We start from the raw sequence: 17734 nt of genomic DNA, 5'->3' as shown, positions 1-17734 counted from the left end.
TAGTTTAGGTTGGAAGGGACCTTGCATGGATTTTTAGAGCTTTGAAAAGATATTTGCAAACTATGAGAGTCATTCAAATCAAGCTACAGCCCTTATAACACCCTTTTTAATGGAATTATATACTTCTACGTGCTGTTGCAATACTCTTTCTAGGTAGCAAATTTAGCAGAGTTGCAAACAATAGCTGACCATTCCAACTCTTGCCACCAATTCAGAACAATATCTACACATCACAATAATTGCAATAATTAATCATAGATTAACGTTATGAACATATTCTGGGAGCCAAATCCCCTGGATCTAGTTTAAGGGGGACATCGGTGAGAATAGCAAAAATAAGAGAGCAGCACATGAGACTGTGGAGACTATTTCTGGTGCATGGTGTGTTCCATGAAGCAGGCTGAAGGCAGGCCTGGTGTTGCATTTGCACGCCCAGTGCCAAATAAAATGTCGTCAAGGTACAGATAAAAAACCAGAAATTAACTGTGCCGGGAGGGAGAAAGAAGACTCCGAAGGCCTTTTACCCCCGATCAAAATGACCAAGGAGATGCCTTCAGCTGAGGAATATATATTAGCAGTGTCTTTGAGATGTAGCACCTTTATTCACACGTGGGTGATGTCCTTATCTCCCACCGTTCCATATATTTCAGGCTTCGAGCCACGGTAACTGGGGGTCATGGGGACCTTGGGGCCAGTGTTCCCGTACATGCGGCGGAGGAGTTCAGTTTGCGTATCGTCACTGCAACAACCCGGCTCCCAGGAACAACGGCCGGTACTGCACGGGCAAGAGGGCCATCTACCGCTCCTGCAACGTTGTGCCCTGCCCAGCCAACGGTGAGTGCCTGTGTGCCAAAGGGGCTCCGTGCTCCAGCATCTGTGTTCACACATAGCAAATACTGAACATCAGCTTCGGAAGGAAGCAACAAAGGTCCATTGTACTTTCTCCAAAATGTATTTGCCAAGGCAAGACATTCGTCATTAATACAATACCATAGCTCTTCCCTCATCCCCAGCGTGGTGCCATACAGAAAGGACACTTGAATGAAAAGCAGTTTCAGTCCTGGAAAATGAACCATAATGCAGACTTTAGTCTTTTAATGGTTATTATGTCATGAGAAGATTGTCGAGCTAAAACAATCGAAGGATTTGAAGGCCAGTCCTAAGTAAAGAGATACAGTAACGTAAATTTAAAATTACTTTAAAAAGAAATTGGAATAATGTATGAGCATAATGATATTTGCAGCATGGTCTGAAATAGTCACTAATGATGTGAATAATTCTACAGCTAAATCTTTTCGGCAAGAGCAGTGTGAAGCAAGGAATGGCTATCAGTCTGATGCAAAGGGTGTCAAGACTTTTGTTGAATGGGTCCCCAAGTACGCTGGAGTACTTCCCGGAGACGTTTGCAAGCTCACCTGCCGAGCCAAAGGAACTGGCTATTATGTGGTATTTTCTCAGAAGGTAATGGCATCTCCAATCGTGATTTCATGCTCCAGTTTAGAAGTTACCTGTGTCTTACAGAGCTTTCCTTACAACGACGGAAAAGTTAATCGTATGATTCAAAAATTTAGCTGTGTAATTAGATTTAATGGTTTGATCCACTGGATATACATTAGGATCAGCATTGGCTTCTAAAATGAGTTTTTTCCACATTTCATTAAGTGGGTTCATGAAACATATGGGCCTCTTAGTGCGCTCTGCGCTAGTTTGTTTTCAGTAGTGGATAAAGCGTTTCTGCCTGAAGAGTCATCTGTCATTTGGGGTTTTCTGGAGGACAGAGAGTACTATGAGTAAAATAATAAGTTTTACCCTGAACTACGTTGAATCTGGAGTAACTCTTACGGTGCAAATTAATATAGCATAATCAGCCAATTAGTATAGATGTGACTTGTGGGCGATTTGTTATATCAGATGCAATTCAAACTGAAATGTCTCCCGTGCAAATACTTGCAGTTTTCTGCCTCAAAATGTTAAGAAGGTAACATTTAGATATAGACAGCTCAAATGCAAGGCTATCTATAACTACTGTTGTTTTCTTAATAAGCTGCGAGATTGTCATTAAGGCCAGGGTCATTTTAATGTCTTATGGTGGAATTATCTATCATTGCTTTCAGCTCTTTGCTAAATTTCATCTGCTTTTGTGCTGGGAATGTGAGAGAAACTCAGTCTGTGCTGTCAGGGTAGGCACCCTGTTCTGAGTAGGTGACATAAATAAGTAACTGGGTTTTGCAGATCAGATTCACAAAAGCAACTTTTATCCACAGTAGCTTTAATTAACAGTCATTTGATTACCTAGGTAACTGATGGTACTGAATGTCGGCCATATAGTAATTCAGTCTGCGTCCGGGGAAAATGCATCCGAACTGGTTGTGATGGCATCATTGGTTCAAAGCTCCAGTACGACAAATGCGGGGTGTGCGGAGGAGACAATTCCAGCTGTACAAAAGTCATGGGAACCTTTACCAAAAAGAGGTATTAGTCTTGAGTATTAGTTAATATATCTTGTTGTGCAGACAGTAACTCTGCTATGTGCTTACTTGCTTTCTGTCGCTAAATGCAATTTACTTTTGTATGAAACTTCAGCAAAAAAGTACATTGCCTGTGCTTTATTGCACTTTCCAGATGTTTACCGCTAGCCTCTTAACAATACCGCAAAACTGGCAAATAATCAACTGGCAAAACACTCTACCCAGCCCATTTTTGACACCAAGCGCCAGTCATACATGTGAAGACCCAGTAAGAGGAAGTTTGCCTAGAATTAGGCATAGCATCTTACGCTACTTGCTGATCTTTCTGTTCAGACGGCCTGTGGTTTTCAGAGAAGAGAGGAAAGGGAAGAGAGTAGTGAATCAGAAGGTTGTTGGGGTCAGAATAATCTGGGTGTATCCAAAACTCTGCATTTCCCATATGATACTGTGTTGGCAAGTACACGCTAAGAACGTGTTTCATCTCATCTAGCTTTGAATGGCAATGAGGAAATCCCACCTGATCTAGTGACATGGATTCCTTGTGTAGTTAGTGGACAGCATTAGAGCACAGCTGTAAAATTCTTCCTTAATAGCTGAGAGGGATTATAACCTAAAAATACCTTTCCACACTGCTGAGTATATATGGAGTTTAGATGACTATATGAGATGTCAGAAGTAAACATAGGCTAAAATATGGTATTTGCTATATCCCTTCATGTCCATTGGCATAATATTGGTCTCCAGATGGATTTTTTTTTAAGCCAAAATGTTTATAGCAGTTATCCATAAGACATTCTTCTGTCAGAGTTCTGCTTTTAACTATAATAAAACTTAATACAAGTAAAATAGAAGGAACTGCCCCCATGGTTTTCCCTAATCACATTGTGGGCAGAAGTAAGCTTTGTACTGAGAATTGTCAAGTAAGTCTGCCTTCTGTCTCAACTTGTTTCGCTCCCTCTTCAAGTCTTAAGATTTATAGAAAAATTAGGATTTTTAATTATCATTTATAGAGATTCCAAGGTCTCAAAGCACTGCTGTAGTGACCTACTGTTAGAAGCTTTCAGTTGACAATTTCTACTCTATGTGTGTGACTGCATTAGTGTACCATCTTTTAAATTGTGCATAAACGTGATTTTGGTTTATGTCTTCCATATTCTTACACAGCACATTGAAAGCTACTAGAAGTTGAAATCTGACTCCTGAAATGACCTTTAGTTTCTATACATTTTGACATACTGATTAATAGCAGTGAAAAATGGCTTTGAGAGTGAATTTATTCTGAAAATAAACGTAACTAATCTTCTTCCTGGTAAACCACCTAGGGATGACAAAACACCTCTGCCAAAAAGAATTACTTTCCATCCAGATTATTAATTGCATAAACCAAATCTTTTCCAATTTGTAAATATTGAAATGTCTGGGATGTCTAAATGAAGAGGACAGTGTGAGATAAACTTCATGTGATTCAGAAATGGACCTTGTGCTGGAATCCAGGCTCCAGCAAAAATGTTAAAGGCACCCCATGAATGTCACTAAGGCCAGATCTGTAGCACAGATATACTTGGAAATGGAAAGATCCTATTACAGTTATTCCTATGAAGATACCGTCTTACTCTTCAAATCATGCCTTTAACTGAAATGAGGCTGGTCAGAGAGTAAAATATTCATTCAACCTCAATGCATTCAAAAAGTTGCCCCATTTAGAAAGTAATAGTCAACCTGTAAGTGACAAGTATGTTCTAACTCAATTTTGATTGAATTTTGGAGTGATGAGGTTTTATTTTCTACTGGAAATATTGTTTGAGATAATTCCCTTATGCAAGTAATTGACTTTAAAATAAACCTTTCACTAAAATAATGAAATCTTAATTGTCTGTAAACTGTTGTTACATATGAAAGGGCAGTGGCTACAGTAAAATTATCTTTTCTCCACTGAAAAATAGCAGCTCCTGCATTGCTGTCCATCATAAACCAAACGGTAGCAATCTGTACCTTAAATGTACAGGGAAACTATTAAATATACAAGGGAAAACTAGTATTCTCCATTGCAGACAATTGCTATAATAACATTTGTTTGCGCTTTTTTCTTTTAAAGCAGTCAAAACATAATCTTCTGGAAAACTTGCTTCCTAAGAACTGTTTTTAAAGGCTGTAAAGCCAAATGGTCAGAAATTGGGAAAGAGGAGAATTAATGCTGCACGTGCTTCTTTGTGCAGATGACTTGAATTCTCCAGCACTGCTTTTAGTTTTTGAACAAATTATTTTGTAACTTTAATAACATGTTTTAACAGAGTTATTTTGGCTAGTGTTATGTAAAAATATTTATGCAGTGCTGTAGAGTAGAGTCCCTCCAGCCTGTTTTTCACACCATATTCCTTCAGCTTTATGGAGGTGCTAAATCAATAGAGTTTTAGTCGTTGTCCCATAACAGGGGAATAGCACAGGAGTTTAATCTGTATTCTGTGCAGTCTCTACTTGTGCAGCCAAAAATTCTCAAAATTATCAGTCTGTTCTTTAAAAAACTCCAAACGTGACCCCTTCACTTTTAGATATTTTTAGTATATTTTCTCATTCCTTTTTTTCTAGAAGTTTCAGCACTTAAGCTTTTCAGATATGAGATACTTACAGAACAGTTTTGTAACAGGTTTAGAAAGGAAAATACATGTCTCCGAAGTCCAGCTGGTAGCTTATAGCTATATATATTGTCTATACATTTTGTCTATGTATCAGTAAAGTTAAAATAAATAACATACTTGAAATAGTCATAAGTTCAAGTGCACTTGCAGGTTTTGAATGCTTGTCACTTTCAGTAGAGAAGTTAAACGTCGTTTTCTAAATCTGAATTAAGATAGTTCGTAAGTAGCAACAGAGAGAACTCTGTGAGGGTACAAATTAAACATTTGGGTGCAGCTCATACTAGACAGTTGACAATTAATCTTCAGATTTATGCATTTAAAAGTAAACAAATTTTTTCTCGGTGATCAAGATTAGTTTCAAATGTTCCCAAGGTACCTCTATCCAGCTGTTACTCTGCTCATGCTTTCCTTAATCATCATTATAGCACAGACAGCAAGAAACATCTGTAACCAATGCATATCTCATTATCTTTCCTTGGCAGGCGAAGCGTGCATCGTATTTCATATCTCCCACCCTTTGCTGAAATATATAAGCTATCTGTTTTCATTCCTCTTGTATCTATCTGACTCACGTAAAATCATTACTAAAGCTAAAAATTAAACAATTTGAAATAAGTGCAGTAGAAATTTCTTCAAGAATATAAAGAACAATACAATAGATGAACAGTGGAACCTGGTTAAATTAATCTTAGATGACCCTCAAGCCAGATGGATTCAGGGCCTGAACTAAAGTAAAGCAAGATGTGTCATGCCAGCGACTTCATTAGGCATTGCAGTTAAGACCTGAAGCTTATTTCGCGCTAGCTACTGAATGCTTTTTTTTTTCCTTCATTCAGCAAGGGCTACACAGACATAGTGAAAATCCCAGAAGGGGCAACCCACATCAAAGTTCGTCAGTTCAAGACTAAGGACCAGAGCAGGTTCACTGCCTACCTGGCCCTGAAAAAGAAAAACGGTGAGTACCTTGTCAATGGAAAATACATGATCTCCACGTCAGAAACAATCATTGACATCAATGGGACTGTCATGAACTACAGCGGCTGGAGCCACAAAGATGATTTCTTGCACGCAATGGGACACTCTGCCACAAAAGAGGTTCTTATTGTGCAGATACTCGCCACTGATCCAACTCAACCAGTGGATGTCCGCTACAGTTTCTTCGTGCCAAAGAAGCAAGGGCAAATGACTAACTCTGTCATCAGCAGTGGCAACAGCAGCAGCAAAGTAACTCCACAGCTCACACAACCCCGCTGGGTTACGGGGCCATGGCTTTCATGTTCTCGAACATGCGACACAGGATGGCACACCAGGACTGTCCAGTGCAAAGACGGGCATGGAAAATTAGCTAAGGGATGTCTTCTCTCTCAGAGACCGTCAGCATTTAAACAGTGCTTGTTGAAAAAGTGTTAACCTGTGGTCGTGATCTTCTTTAAAAGAGGTTTGATTAAGCCATTGCTGACATACTGGTATTAGGTCTGCCCAGACAGAGAGAAGCAAAGGCTTCAATGTACTTACATACCGTCTCAAATTATGGGCAGAATCTGCCTATTTGGACCAAATGAAGATGTGCACTGCTTTAAATAATAATAGGGTGATCTTAATAAGTAAAAAAAAAAAAAAGCATTAAAGTTGTTATAAGCCCTCTGTGCCTGCAAAAATATAAAATAAAATAATGCAAAAGAAGAAAAAGTAGTGAATGGAGGATCCTGGGATATTTGAAGGTTACAGAATCATCTCCCCTTTTTCACCTACCTCTAATACAGTATGTCCTTAGAACATGTCACATGTACCCATGATACCACAGTAGCTTATTTTATACTGTTTGTAAATATCTTTCATTTGGTATGTCACTTTATATCACTTGGTTCTATTAAAAAATCAAAAGATGAACTTCATAAGCAAAGTGATTGACCAAAGTTTATCTTCAGCCCTTGTGGACTTGGTCCATTCTTCAGTAAGGGCCGCAGATGTTTTACTGGAAAATGAAGAGCTTGCTGCTGGTTTTAAAAAGTAATACCTTTTGGTTTTGACAAAAGGAAACACATTTTCATGCTATGAATTTCCTGACAACAGATCATTATTCTATGACAAATACTGTGTTTTCGCCAAGAAATTCTCAGAAGAAGCGCTGCAGCAGCTTGCAGAGCAAGGATCCCCACGTATACATTGCTCAAATACCAGCACCACCAGCAACTCCTCACCGTGTGTAGGTCAGACACACAGGAGGAGGATTAGGCTGCTAGAAGGAATTTGTGTACACTTTGCTTGTGAACCTTCCACTAGTTCCAGCTGTGTCACAGCCTGGGGTCCTCATTGTTGACAAACAATAGCTGCTAGCTGCTTCTTTCCATAACGCAAAGGCATACTGTATTTTGTAGAAACTAGTTAGAGAACCAAAAATTACAGGTAAGATAATCAAGCGTCTCCTAACTCAGTTATTCTGAAACTGTGTTCAACTGCTTTCTCTGTTATGTTCTCTGTCTTCCACCTTGAATCTAACAATGTGTAATGTACCTACATCTTTTGAAGAGGCTATAAAGGTCAAAAAAACACAGCAAGCAGTTAATATTTTATCACTGTTTTGTCCATCATGTCTAACTCTGGTATTCATCTTACCAGCAAAAGTTTGTAACTATCTGTCTTTTTTTATCGTTTTGTGTGTGGTTTGGTTGGTTGTTTTTTTTAAAGCTATAGAAGGCATTCATGTTTCGTATATCTACCACGTTTGGGAAGAAGAGGGGTCACTACCCTGTTTCCCCGGAAATAAAACCTACCCCAAAAATAAGCCCTAGCATGATTTTTCAGGATTTTTGAGGATGCTTGAAATATAAGCCCTACTCCAAAAATAAGCCCTAGTTACAGTTCATAAAAAAAAGGAAATATAAATAGTGTCCAGGCAGCTATACATGTAAAAAAGTAAGCATCTTTTGGAGCAAAAATCAATATAAGACCCTGTCGTATTTTTGGGGAAACAGGGTAGGAAGTCAAACCACATCAGGATGTGGAGGACTTGCCCATTATCAATAAGACTGTTTCCACAGTACAGGCAGTAGCTGGTAATAATTTTCATTGGCAGCAACTTCTGAATCCCGTTGTTGTCTGGTAGAAGTTCTGTGACCCAAGAATGGGCATTTCACTTTATTCAGGTAACAGGTGGAGGCTTAAGAGCAACCCTGTTATAATTGCTTCCTTTTATATCAGGGGGCTTTGAATTAAGCCCTAGAATAACATGAACCAATAAAAAAAAGGGTTATAATACACTGATGAAAATAGAATCCCATCTTTTTATTCCTTTGTTCATCCACAAAGGAGGGGTGTGAGGAGGATTATCAGACAAGCCTTACAGCTATTAAGTCAGGGGTACTCGATCACTGAAATACCCCTGGCTTTTCTGAAAATCCCAGTCATGAAATCAGTAAACTTGTTGGTATGTGTAGCAAGAAGGGCAGGTCTCGCTCCAGGCTGACACAAACATGTTTTCGCAACTGTGACATGTTTGTATGAGCTCTTAGAAAGCATGTGATGATTTCAAAACAGCATAAAGTTGCTTCATCTGCAAGTACGAAACCTGGAGAAGGATCTATTTTTGTATCCGGTTTTAAATAAACAGCAATACGGGCAGAGCCTCCTCCTCTGCCAAAGTGAATTACAAACTAGTGATCTTCACCTTCCAAGAATGGCGTGGCCTTCTTATTAGGAGTAGTCCTATGCAAAACTGTGGATCTTGAGGAAAATCCCCCACTTAATCTCTGTTCCCAACCTGAGAAGTAAGATCAAGGCTCTGAATATTTACAGAGTTTTGGAAAATTAAGATTTATGCCTTCTCTAACATAGGTCACTTTGAAGTGTCTTATTTTCCTTTCAAGTAATCTAGTTTTTGTACTTACATATGTACTACACATGTTCTAGAACCTCTCAAAAAAGTTCATAACAAATAGAAACCAACATGAGAGGAAAAATAAGGAGACTCAATGTGTCTCAGTGTAGACTTAACATTTGTCTCTGCATACAGCTGCTCTATGAAGTGGCATTTGTTTCCTGTGTTTTATCATAATAGAGACAGAATGTGCAAGTATTTGTGTTTGCATCATAGTAATAATTTATTATATATTCAACAGGACAAGTAAAGCTTTTGGAAGATATTCAGGCTCCAGAAGAGTGATATCCTAAGTGGGTAGAAAAATAAAACTTCCTTAGATCAAGAGTATCTTTTTTTGATAGAAAGAGTTTATTTATAAAAAGTAAATTAAGTATGAGAACGAACCACTATAGTGATTTTTCCCTTTTCACCAGGGTAATGATGAAGCAAATTGGCACAAGCAAAAAGCAGTTGCCTTTACACGGTGAGGGAGCAAAGGGGACAGACCAAGGATGCAACCCTGGAAGTGTGGGAGAAACTGGGTCAGCCTGCTGTCGTTAACACTTGCTTTTTGGCTGTTCTTTGTAATCAGACTCCGATTCCAAACCTTGCTTTTGTCAGTCATAGCTATTTCATGTAACTGATGAATGAAAAATTGGTGCAAGGTATGTGACTTTGTCACCTCAGCCTCTGTTCTCAACTAAATTCCTCGTCACTCACACTGTTATGTCATTGTTTACATTACTATGACTGTTGCCAAACAGGAGTCATAAAACGCATCTAGGGGATAGAAGCCCAGAGTGTTGCTCTTTGCATAGAAAGAAACAATCCTCAGTGTTAAATTCACTGCTGACTTTTTGGGACACATCCCCAGTGCCCATGGGTGGAGCTGGACCCCTAAGATCAGTGGTTTTAGAGCATCTGCTTTTCAAATAAGACATTCTCATTAGGAAAAAGCCTATCATCTTTAGTTTGACTGTATACAAGAAATTAAATTTAGCTGCCCTCCTGTGGAAGCAGTTTTATCACAAGGGGGAGAGGGAATAATCTTGTGGATTAATCGCAATTGTAAAAAAAAAAAAAAATTAAAAAAAAAAAAAAGAAAAAAGTAACACAGCACTGAAAAAAATAAAATAATTTATTGTTTTTACAACTGGTATGTGAACTGATGTAATGAATTTATTTATTCTTATTTAACAAAAATACCAATTGTGCAAATTCTATATTTAAAATGTTTTACTATCGTCTCTGTCTCTCTCTTTCTCACTCTCGTTTAATTTATGCTTCAAATTTATGTTGAAAGTACGCCTTGTGAGTTTACATAATGTATAGCACTGGTTATTTTTTGTATGTTTTTATTTAGAAAGCTTTCTGCAAGAAACAAGAGTATATGTGTATACGTGTGTGCACACTGTATAGATGTATATTCTCTTTCTGCTACCATCTTTTTCTTCTACAAGTTGTAGATCTTTAATTCAGTGACGCCTCATGCTCAAAGCTCCTTGTTACAATTCACTTTGAAAATCTCTCACCTAGCAAGTCATAAATGGCTGTGGACCAAAAAGAGAAAAAAAAAAAAACAACACAGTAGCTCCTAGAGAAGCCAGACAACAGACTGGCCTTGCAGAAGTGCACGCAGGCGATGCTGCTGCCTCAGCGATTTACCACCCAAGCTGGTCAGTCTTACCCTTGGCTTCAATGGGAGCAAGCTCAGACTTGTAGGAAATGAGAGTCCTCTGTGTGAATGAAGTTTCTCTGAGTTGTCAGGGTGGCAAGTGAGTCTTCTCTCATGCAGCTTCTTACATCTAAGTGAAAATGTTACAAAGAAGCCCTTGTGTGCCTCTTCAAAAACAGAGCTAAAACAATGTACCATTTGGGTTATGAACCATTAGGCTACTTTTTCAGTCTTTTCACCATTTATATACATACATAAATATGTATATTTGGCTATAAAAACTCAAAAGTTCTATTTAGAAGGCTTCACAATGTTTTACTTCATTGTATTCTAGCTCTTTGCACGACATCAGGCAAAGTCAGATGCAAGAAAGCCAGCAAAGCATGTGTTTCCTTGAAAATAACAATATGTTTGCTTCCACATTTTGTCAAGTCCAACTACTGCTGAACTCAAGGGAACTGGTATCGAGCCCAGTGTAAGGAAAAAAATGCAATATAGACAAAGCTACAGCTTTTCTACAGTCAGTTTATTTAACAATACAACTGACGTCTGTAGCCACTTCACCCTAAGGGCAGCACTACAAACTGTAAATAATCTATTTCAAACTGTTGAAAGTTATCTTGCTTGTCAGTGCCCACTGGGTTAAACTCTACCTCAGCCTCTCTGCCCAGTGACAGCTGCCATCTGGGCACCACCGGAGCCCCAGCGCCAGCCACAAGGCTTTAGATGTAACTGCAGTGCCCCGTGGGTGATGCTGGCCTTTGGTGATCTTTAGGGCAGGCTTTAAAGAGGTTTTGTAAGGATGAAACATCAGTAATCGTGGGTTTTCAGCAATACGTTTAGGTGAGTGTTTCTCCTCATGCTAATAAATGCCATGTTGTCCTTCATCACTGAGGAAAATGGAGCCTACAGCAAGATGCAAAATTAGATTCTCTGAGCATGGGCTACAATTTTCAGAAAAAAAGAAGTTGCTGGTTTGGAGGGGTTTGTTTCGTAATTAAGTGATCAGTTTTTATAGAGTTGCCAGAGTACATAATTGCATTTTTACTTGTCACTGGTAATATTTTCAAGAGGGTTTTGTTACTGTAGGTACACTGATACTAGCCTATATAGTAAAGCTACTTCAACATTCTTGTTTCGAATAACATTGCAAATGGAGATGTTTCTGGTTTATCATGTGTACCAGTAATGACTCTTAACATATGAGAAATAATTAGGCCCTCCGCTTTGGGGGTTAGAAGATGTTACTATAAGTACAAGTTCTCGGTGATCGCATACAAAATTTGAAACGCCCCAAACATATTCTTAGTCTTCCAGGTGAGTGGTGTATGAACTTCTCTCCAGACACCATACCAAACATCTGGACATTGTCCCGCCACTCTGCACACTGCAGAGTTGCAGGTCAAAAACAAAACTCACAATATCATTTTGCCCTGGAAGTTACCTGTAGAGGCTCATGGTCACTATAAGGACATTAAAATCATTTCCACGTACATCAGTGTTGCATAGTCTATGCTGAAACATGTGCATGGGCACATGTAGAATTTAACTGTGGCTAAATGCAAACACATAGTTTTTGTGTGTGTATGCGTATACTTGTGTATCTATAAACACATCCATGTACGTATATATACACAAACGAGTATGTGGGTCCCCATTACTTGCACTCACTGGGCAAAATAGTTACGCTGGTTTTAGTTATACCTATGTAAATTCAGAGTAACTTCATTACATCATTTGGCTTCGCAGGAGTTGCTTCAGACTGATACCACTTTAAGTGACAGCATAATTTGTCTTTTAATTTATAGGAACTGGTTTACACAATTTATCATATGAACTGTGAAATTTTCAGCTAGTTTATCATAGGAAACCTACTGGCAGTCAAGCCTATGTGCATTGTTCAGGAAATAATATACTGAATTCAAGTAAGTTGGAGACAGTGTATACTCCTGTACAGCAATAATTTAATTTCTATTGCCAGGTCATCTGCCTAACATCAGATGAGATAAAATGAGAGGTGTTGTAGGGAAAACTATCGGGAAAGTAAAACATTTGGTTTTGCTTAGTTTATTTCATGTGTCTCTATACATTTTATTGGTGTCAGCATATTCTGGGAAGTGTCACTTTGCGCATTACAGATAACTTGGCTGAAACACCCTTTAAAAAACCAAGATGTGTCACAAAACTTCTTTTCATCCTAGTATGTGTCTATTTGAAGAGAGTTAACATTTTTAGAGCACTACTATGTCAGCCAGTTTACATCATAAATAATATGTTATGCAAAATATAAATTCATTTGAACTGAACTGTACAAGGTCTACACTGTACTATGACACATTGAAGGGCAATATTTTGTTTTGTAAACTATTACATATGTATAATTTACCAGTTGTAAACTTAAATCATTTGATTCTGTGATTTCAGTAAAAGTAATAAATACAAACTGTATCGTAGGTCCAAAATATTTGTTCTATATGGTATATTTCTGGGCTGGTGTTTGCCATTTGTGCCCCGCTAGAGACAGACAAGCTTAAAGAGATTGAGCTGATCCCTACATTAAGGCATAAATACTCTGTCTTTATGTAAATGTTGCACTCCAGTTGTGATGGGGTGGAGTTGTGTCAAATTGGTTTTGGGAGTCATGAAACATAACAGGAAAGTGCAGAGAGCTCTTCCAGAGCCTCAAAGTTCCCATTTGGTGCAGTTAAGAAGGATGGTAAATACTGGTGATCTTCATTAAATCCATGGGGTCTCTCCAAAACTGCAGAAAGAGCAGATTGAGATACTCAGAATGAGATTCATAATTAGCAATATGGACCAGTCTAAGAGTAGGAAAAACCTTCCAGAACAGGCGCTGTCGGCGTACGACACGCGCAGAAGTGGCAGTACAGCCAGTGTGCCAAAGGAAAGATCACAGCAGCAATTAGGGGATTGGGCTGCTGAGACAGAGTTGTCTGCGACTCCAGTTGAAATGTGGCTCCTAAGATGCATTATTACCAAGATTTACTTTTCTAATAGATGTGTATCATTATACTTTATAATCCAATTTTAACGCAGATTTCTTGCTTATCTTTTCTCATTCCACAACACTAAGTTGGAGTTTTTCTTGTTCCTGAAAACGATGCTTTCTTTCCAGAAGTGTAAGCAAACTCTTTCTGTCTACATCTTACCCCATGTGCATGTCCAATCTATTGATTGCTGGCATTTTTGCCGATTTTGGATTTTACCTTTTTCTTAAGGCAAAGGAGTTTTTGTTTTATTCTGTTTTACAAATTGTAAATGCAATTGATTCTTATTTACAGAAACAATTGATATGTGCCTACGAGTTGCTTCTCTTCCTAGGTTGTTAAAAAACAGCTGTGAAGCTTTACAGAGCTGCCAGTACCTATGGAGACGCCCAAGGCATTAAGAAAATTTTGTCTGATAATCTGTTACACTACATACAAATCTGCTTGAACCATGTTACAAGAGAGCTGTCCTGCTACTTCTTGGTACAGTGTATGTCCATATATATGCAAACTATTACATATTTGTAATATTACTATTATATAGTCTGTATGTAAAGTTTTTTCAGAAAATCTTGCTTACACATTTACACTAGATATACAACTGGTCACTGCCCATCAGAAAGAATACAGTGGTCAACATCAGTGAAGGGTGCAGTGAGAAACCTGTGCTAGAAGACAGATATACCCTTTATCCTGCCTAAAGGCTTTAGGGAGATGAGTCATCTGCTACATTCTTTGGTAAAAATTGACCAACAGATTTTCATCCCTCCCTATGTGTTTCCACAGCCAGGATGCTGGGGCAGAGCAAAACCTCCACCAACTCCTAGTCTCCCCCTGCCCACCTGCAGGTAGAAATAGCAGATATGCAAACTATGCCACAACTTTGTCCTCTACATTTAGATATTTTTTGCCTCTCAGAGAACTCCACAGCTGTTACCACCTCAGAGATACCTCAGTACCTCCTATGTGTTCTTGTCTGCATAGAAAGCTGCAGTGTCACTGAGTGATTATGGCAGGTCACATCTTCCCAGGATTCCACTTTTATTTCCCATTTTAGAGTTTGCAGTAGCTCAGATAAAGTTGTCATGGGGAATGGAAATCCATTTTTATACAAATCAAATAGAACAGACACAGCAGTATAGACTTTCTCAAATGTCCAACACTGTCATAATTCCATTACTGCGCAGGGACTGTTGTGTATCAGGAAGATGAACTCATTCTCTCTTATGTGTTTTCCATCTCTTCATAATGTGACATTTCACCTCTTCAGAAACTACATGTAATTACATATATTCTGTTCCCAAGGCTCTGAACTTGTAGACCCCAGTCTCATTTTTAGGTGGGGATGCAAGATGGATTTGATCTGATTTCAGTCCACTAGCCAAACTCATGCTTTTTTAAAAAAGCATACATTTTGGAGACTTCTAAATATAACCAATAATTAAACTAGAAAATGTTCAAGTTGTTCCACATCGCTTACATCGTTACCTCACCGTCCTTATGCTGTGCTCTGCAAAGTTTAAAGCAATAAATTCATCATACTTAGACCACTCGACATTCTAAGCTGACCCAAGTATGAGGTTGAAGAGAAAATGTGTGGGAAAAACAATTTAACAAAAGCCAAGGAAAAATTATTATTTTCCATGCTCGGAGGACCAAGGCGGCGATCTCTTTGCTTTCCCTTGATTATTCTGGGGAAAGTATGTCTAAGTGAAAGTGCATGGACATTTTCTTAAGCAGCTGCTCAGTAAAGCTTTGTTGTAGCAATCACGTGCAACCTGAGGATGAACTTATTAAAACAGCCGTCACGGTCATTGCCACCACAGTCTCACTGCTCCAAGTGCTGCTAAACAAATGCAGAAAGATAGGAAAGTCAGATGGAATTCTGGAGAATCCATGTGTATTTAGGCATGGGAGAGAGAGGTGTGCCTCAGAAGGCATAAGAGGTAAGAAGTGTTGCATTCTGTAATCTTTATTAGTTTTAATGCATTTTGCCACAGGAAGCTCATAAGCATGCACCTTTGCCTACCTGTAAGCTGGTTGACTGGTGTGTCTTTCTTTTATTTCTTCCATCTATTCCTCTGTCTCAGTAAGACTCTACCTGAAGGACCCCAATCTATAGCATTAAAGCCGAAACCTCCCGCACATCTCTGTCTGCACAAGCCTGAGTTCTGCTAAACAATCATGTTAGTAGCGACACTTCCCGGTAAATCATGACAGCTGCCAGACAAGCTCTGAGAGAATGACATCCGCAGCCCTGGCAGCTGCCAGGAGAAGAGGTGGATGGGGGACTGAGCCCGGCAGAGCCGCGCCAGAGCCCTGCTGGCATCGACTCCCAGGCTGTGTCCAGGGGTGAAGCCAGCTGAGCTTTCAGATCCTGCGTATGTGCAAGAACTTACCCACCTCCAGCTCATCTGAGTGCCTCATACAGATGCACATCAGAAATTAATTCTTTTTATAGCACTGTCTCTGCTAGTCACCTTTTTCCCAACCCCTTACACTTTTGTCGTGTTATTTTGAGACAGCGCATTCAAAATTGATTTTATGTTTTGTTTTGTTTTGTTGTGGTTTTTTTTGTTTGTTTTTTTTTGGTTTTTTTTGTTCTGGAAGCACATACTCCTTTTAAGCTTTAAGTTGCTGTGGTACTAGGTGTTCTGCCCAGACCTTCAGCTGATGGGAGCTGGGTGTCCTCATGCCCATTGACAATTGTGCTGATCTGCTGCAATGACCAAGGGCCATACGCCCTGGTGAGGTTTGCAGATGTAATTCCTTCCCTAGCCGTGCCAGGAACCACAGAAGGGCCGTATGCATATGTTAGTGCACATAAAGTGCATATCCTTGCAAGAACAAAACAAAAAAAAGTGCAAATTGCCCATGACTGTCAATCTAGCAGAGGGCCATTGGAAACTGACCCTGTGCGCCCATCAAGCCCTGAAGGTTCCACGGGGAAATATCCGCTGGGTAAGCAGGAAGGCACTGGCATGGCGAATATCCCTGTGGCCCCATAGTGCCCGAGAGCACCAGGTAACTCACATCTTGACATAGTTGAAAGCTGGCAGCAGGCCACAGAGGCAAGTGCTCAGATGGCAGCGACCCAACGGGTTGGCAAACAAGCTTCATTGCCTAGTAAAGGTGGTCTGTAACTAAAGGGTAAGGAAAATTATACTGGAAACTTCCAGAGCGCTTTAAAGTGGTCGATTTAAGACAGGGCCCTGCCCACTGGAAGTGGTCCTTAGCTGAAGGCCTCGCTGTGCTAGGGCTGGCTTTGTCCAGGAAAAACAGTGTTCGATGCATTCTGTGTGGGCTGGGAGGAATGTTTTCACAGTGATATTTATGTGGCATGCTAAGATCTGACAGCCATCCAGAGGGGTTTTGGCCAATATTTCATTTTAAATATATGCTGCAACAGAACCAAGTAAAAGCACGTGAAATGGCATTGCTTCTGAGGGCGAAACCGAACGGCAGAGCAGCCACAGATCATGGAGACAGACTCCATACGGTAAACCAGCGGCTACGAAGATATAGGTTCTTTCGACAGGAATTTGAGCTATGAAAGGATTTACGGGGAAATTACCAACCAGTCTGGCATTCAAATGCCAAAGTACACAGTCAGACTCGGGGCCATGCAGGCATGCTCCGATGCTCCTCAGCTCCACTTCAAAGGGAGAAGGGAAGTGGTGGGACTTCTCCGTGCAACCTCAGCCCCTTCATGTGTGCAGGAAATCACCATCAGAACCAGCCCTGCATCGAGGCACAACGAAACAGTGAACTGGAGAACTTTTCCTTCAGAGGAGAGGAGAAGGAACCAAAGGATGTTTTGTTTCCCTCTCCATCAGAATAATTATTATTCTGGGATGAGTTCACTGTGTATTTTTGGCTATTTTTTTCCCCCCAAATAGTTTCTTAAGGCAAGGCAAAAACAGAGCCAGAACCTAAGACAAGTTCTGAGGTTAATGTGGAAAAAACTTTACCTCCAAAAGGTCTCTGCCTGCCTCAGCCTGCTGAAGGCCTTCCCGGTATGGCTCTGGTCTTGGGATTCTGCATCCCAGAGCCCGCACTTTCTACCCCAGGAGCCATTTCCTTTGGCC

At 39.7% G+C, this 17734-nt stretch overlaps 1 protein-coding gene across 2 annotated transcripts in view; it reads left to right on the top strand.

The window, feature by feature from the left end:
* Positions 1 to 13100, top strand: part of ADAMTS5 (ADAM metallopeptidase with thrombospondin type 1 motif 5) — a 48573-nt gene extending 35473 nt beyond the window's left edge. For both annotated transcript variants that reach the window (XM_071810226.1, XM_065862649.2), the window contains 4 exons: positions 651 to 834; positions 1286 to 1461; positions 2297 to 2472; positions 5941 to 13100. In XM_071810226.1, the coding sequence (XP_071666327.1) occupies positions 651 to 834; positions 1286 to 1461; positions 2297 to 2472; positions 5941 to 6514 (1110 nt within the window). In that variant the 3' untranslated portion in view covers positions 6515 to 13100. The remainder of the gene's footprint in view (positions 1 to 650; positions 835 to 1285; positions 1462 to 2296; positions 2473 to 5940) is intronic.
* Positions 13101 to 17734: the final 4634 nt, after the last annotated feature.

The sequence above is a fragment of the Patagioenas fasciata genome, chromosome 1, assembly GCF_037038585.1.
Source record: "Patagioenas fasciata isolate bPatFas1 chromosome 1, bPatFas1.hap1, whole genome shotgun sequence".
Classification (NCBI taxonomy): domain Eukaryota; kingdom Metazoa; phylum Chordata; class Aves; order Columbiformes; family Columbidae; genus Patagioenas; species Patagioenas fasciata.
This window is presented reverse-complemented; position numbering and strand designations above follow the sequence as displayed.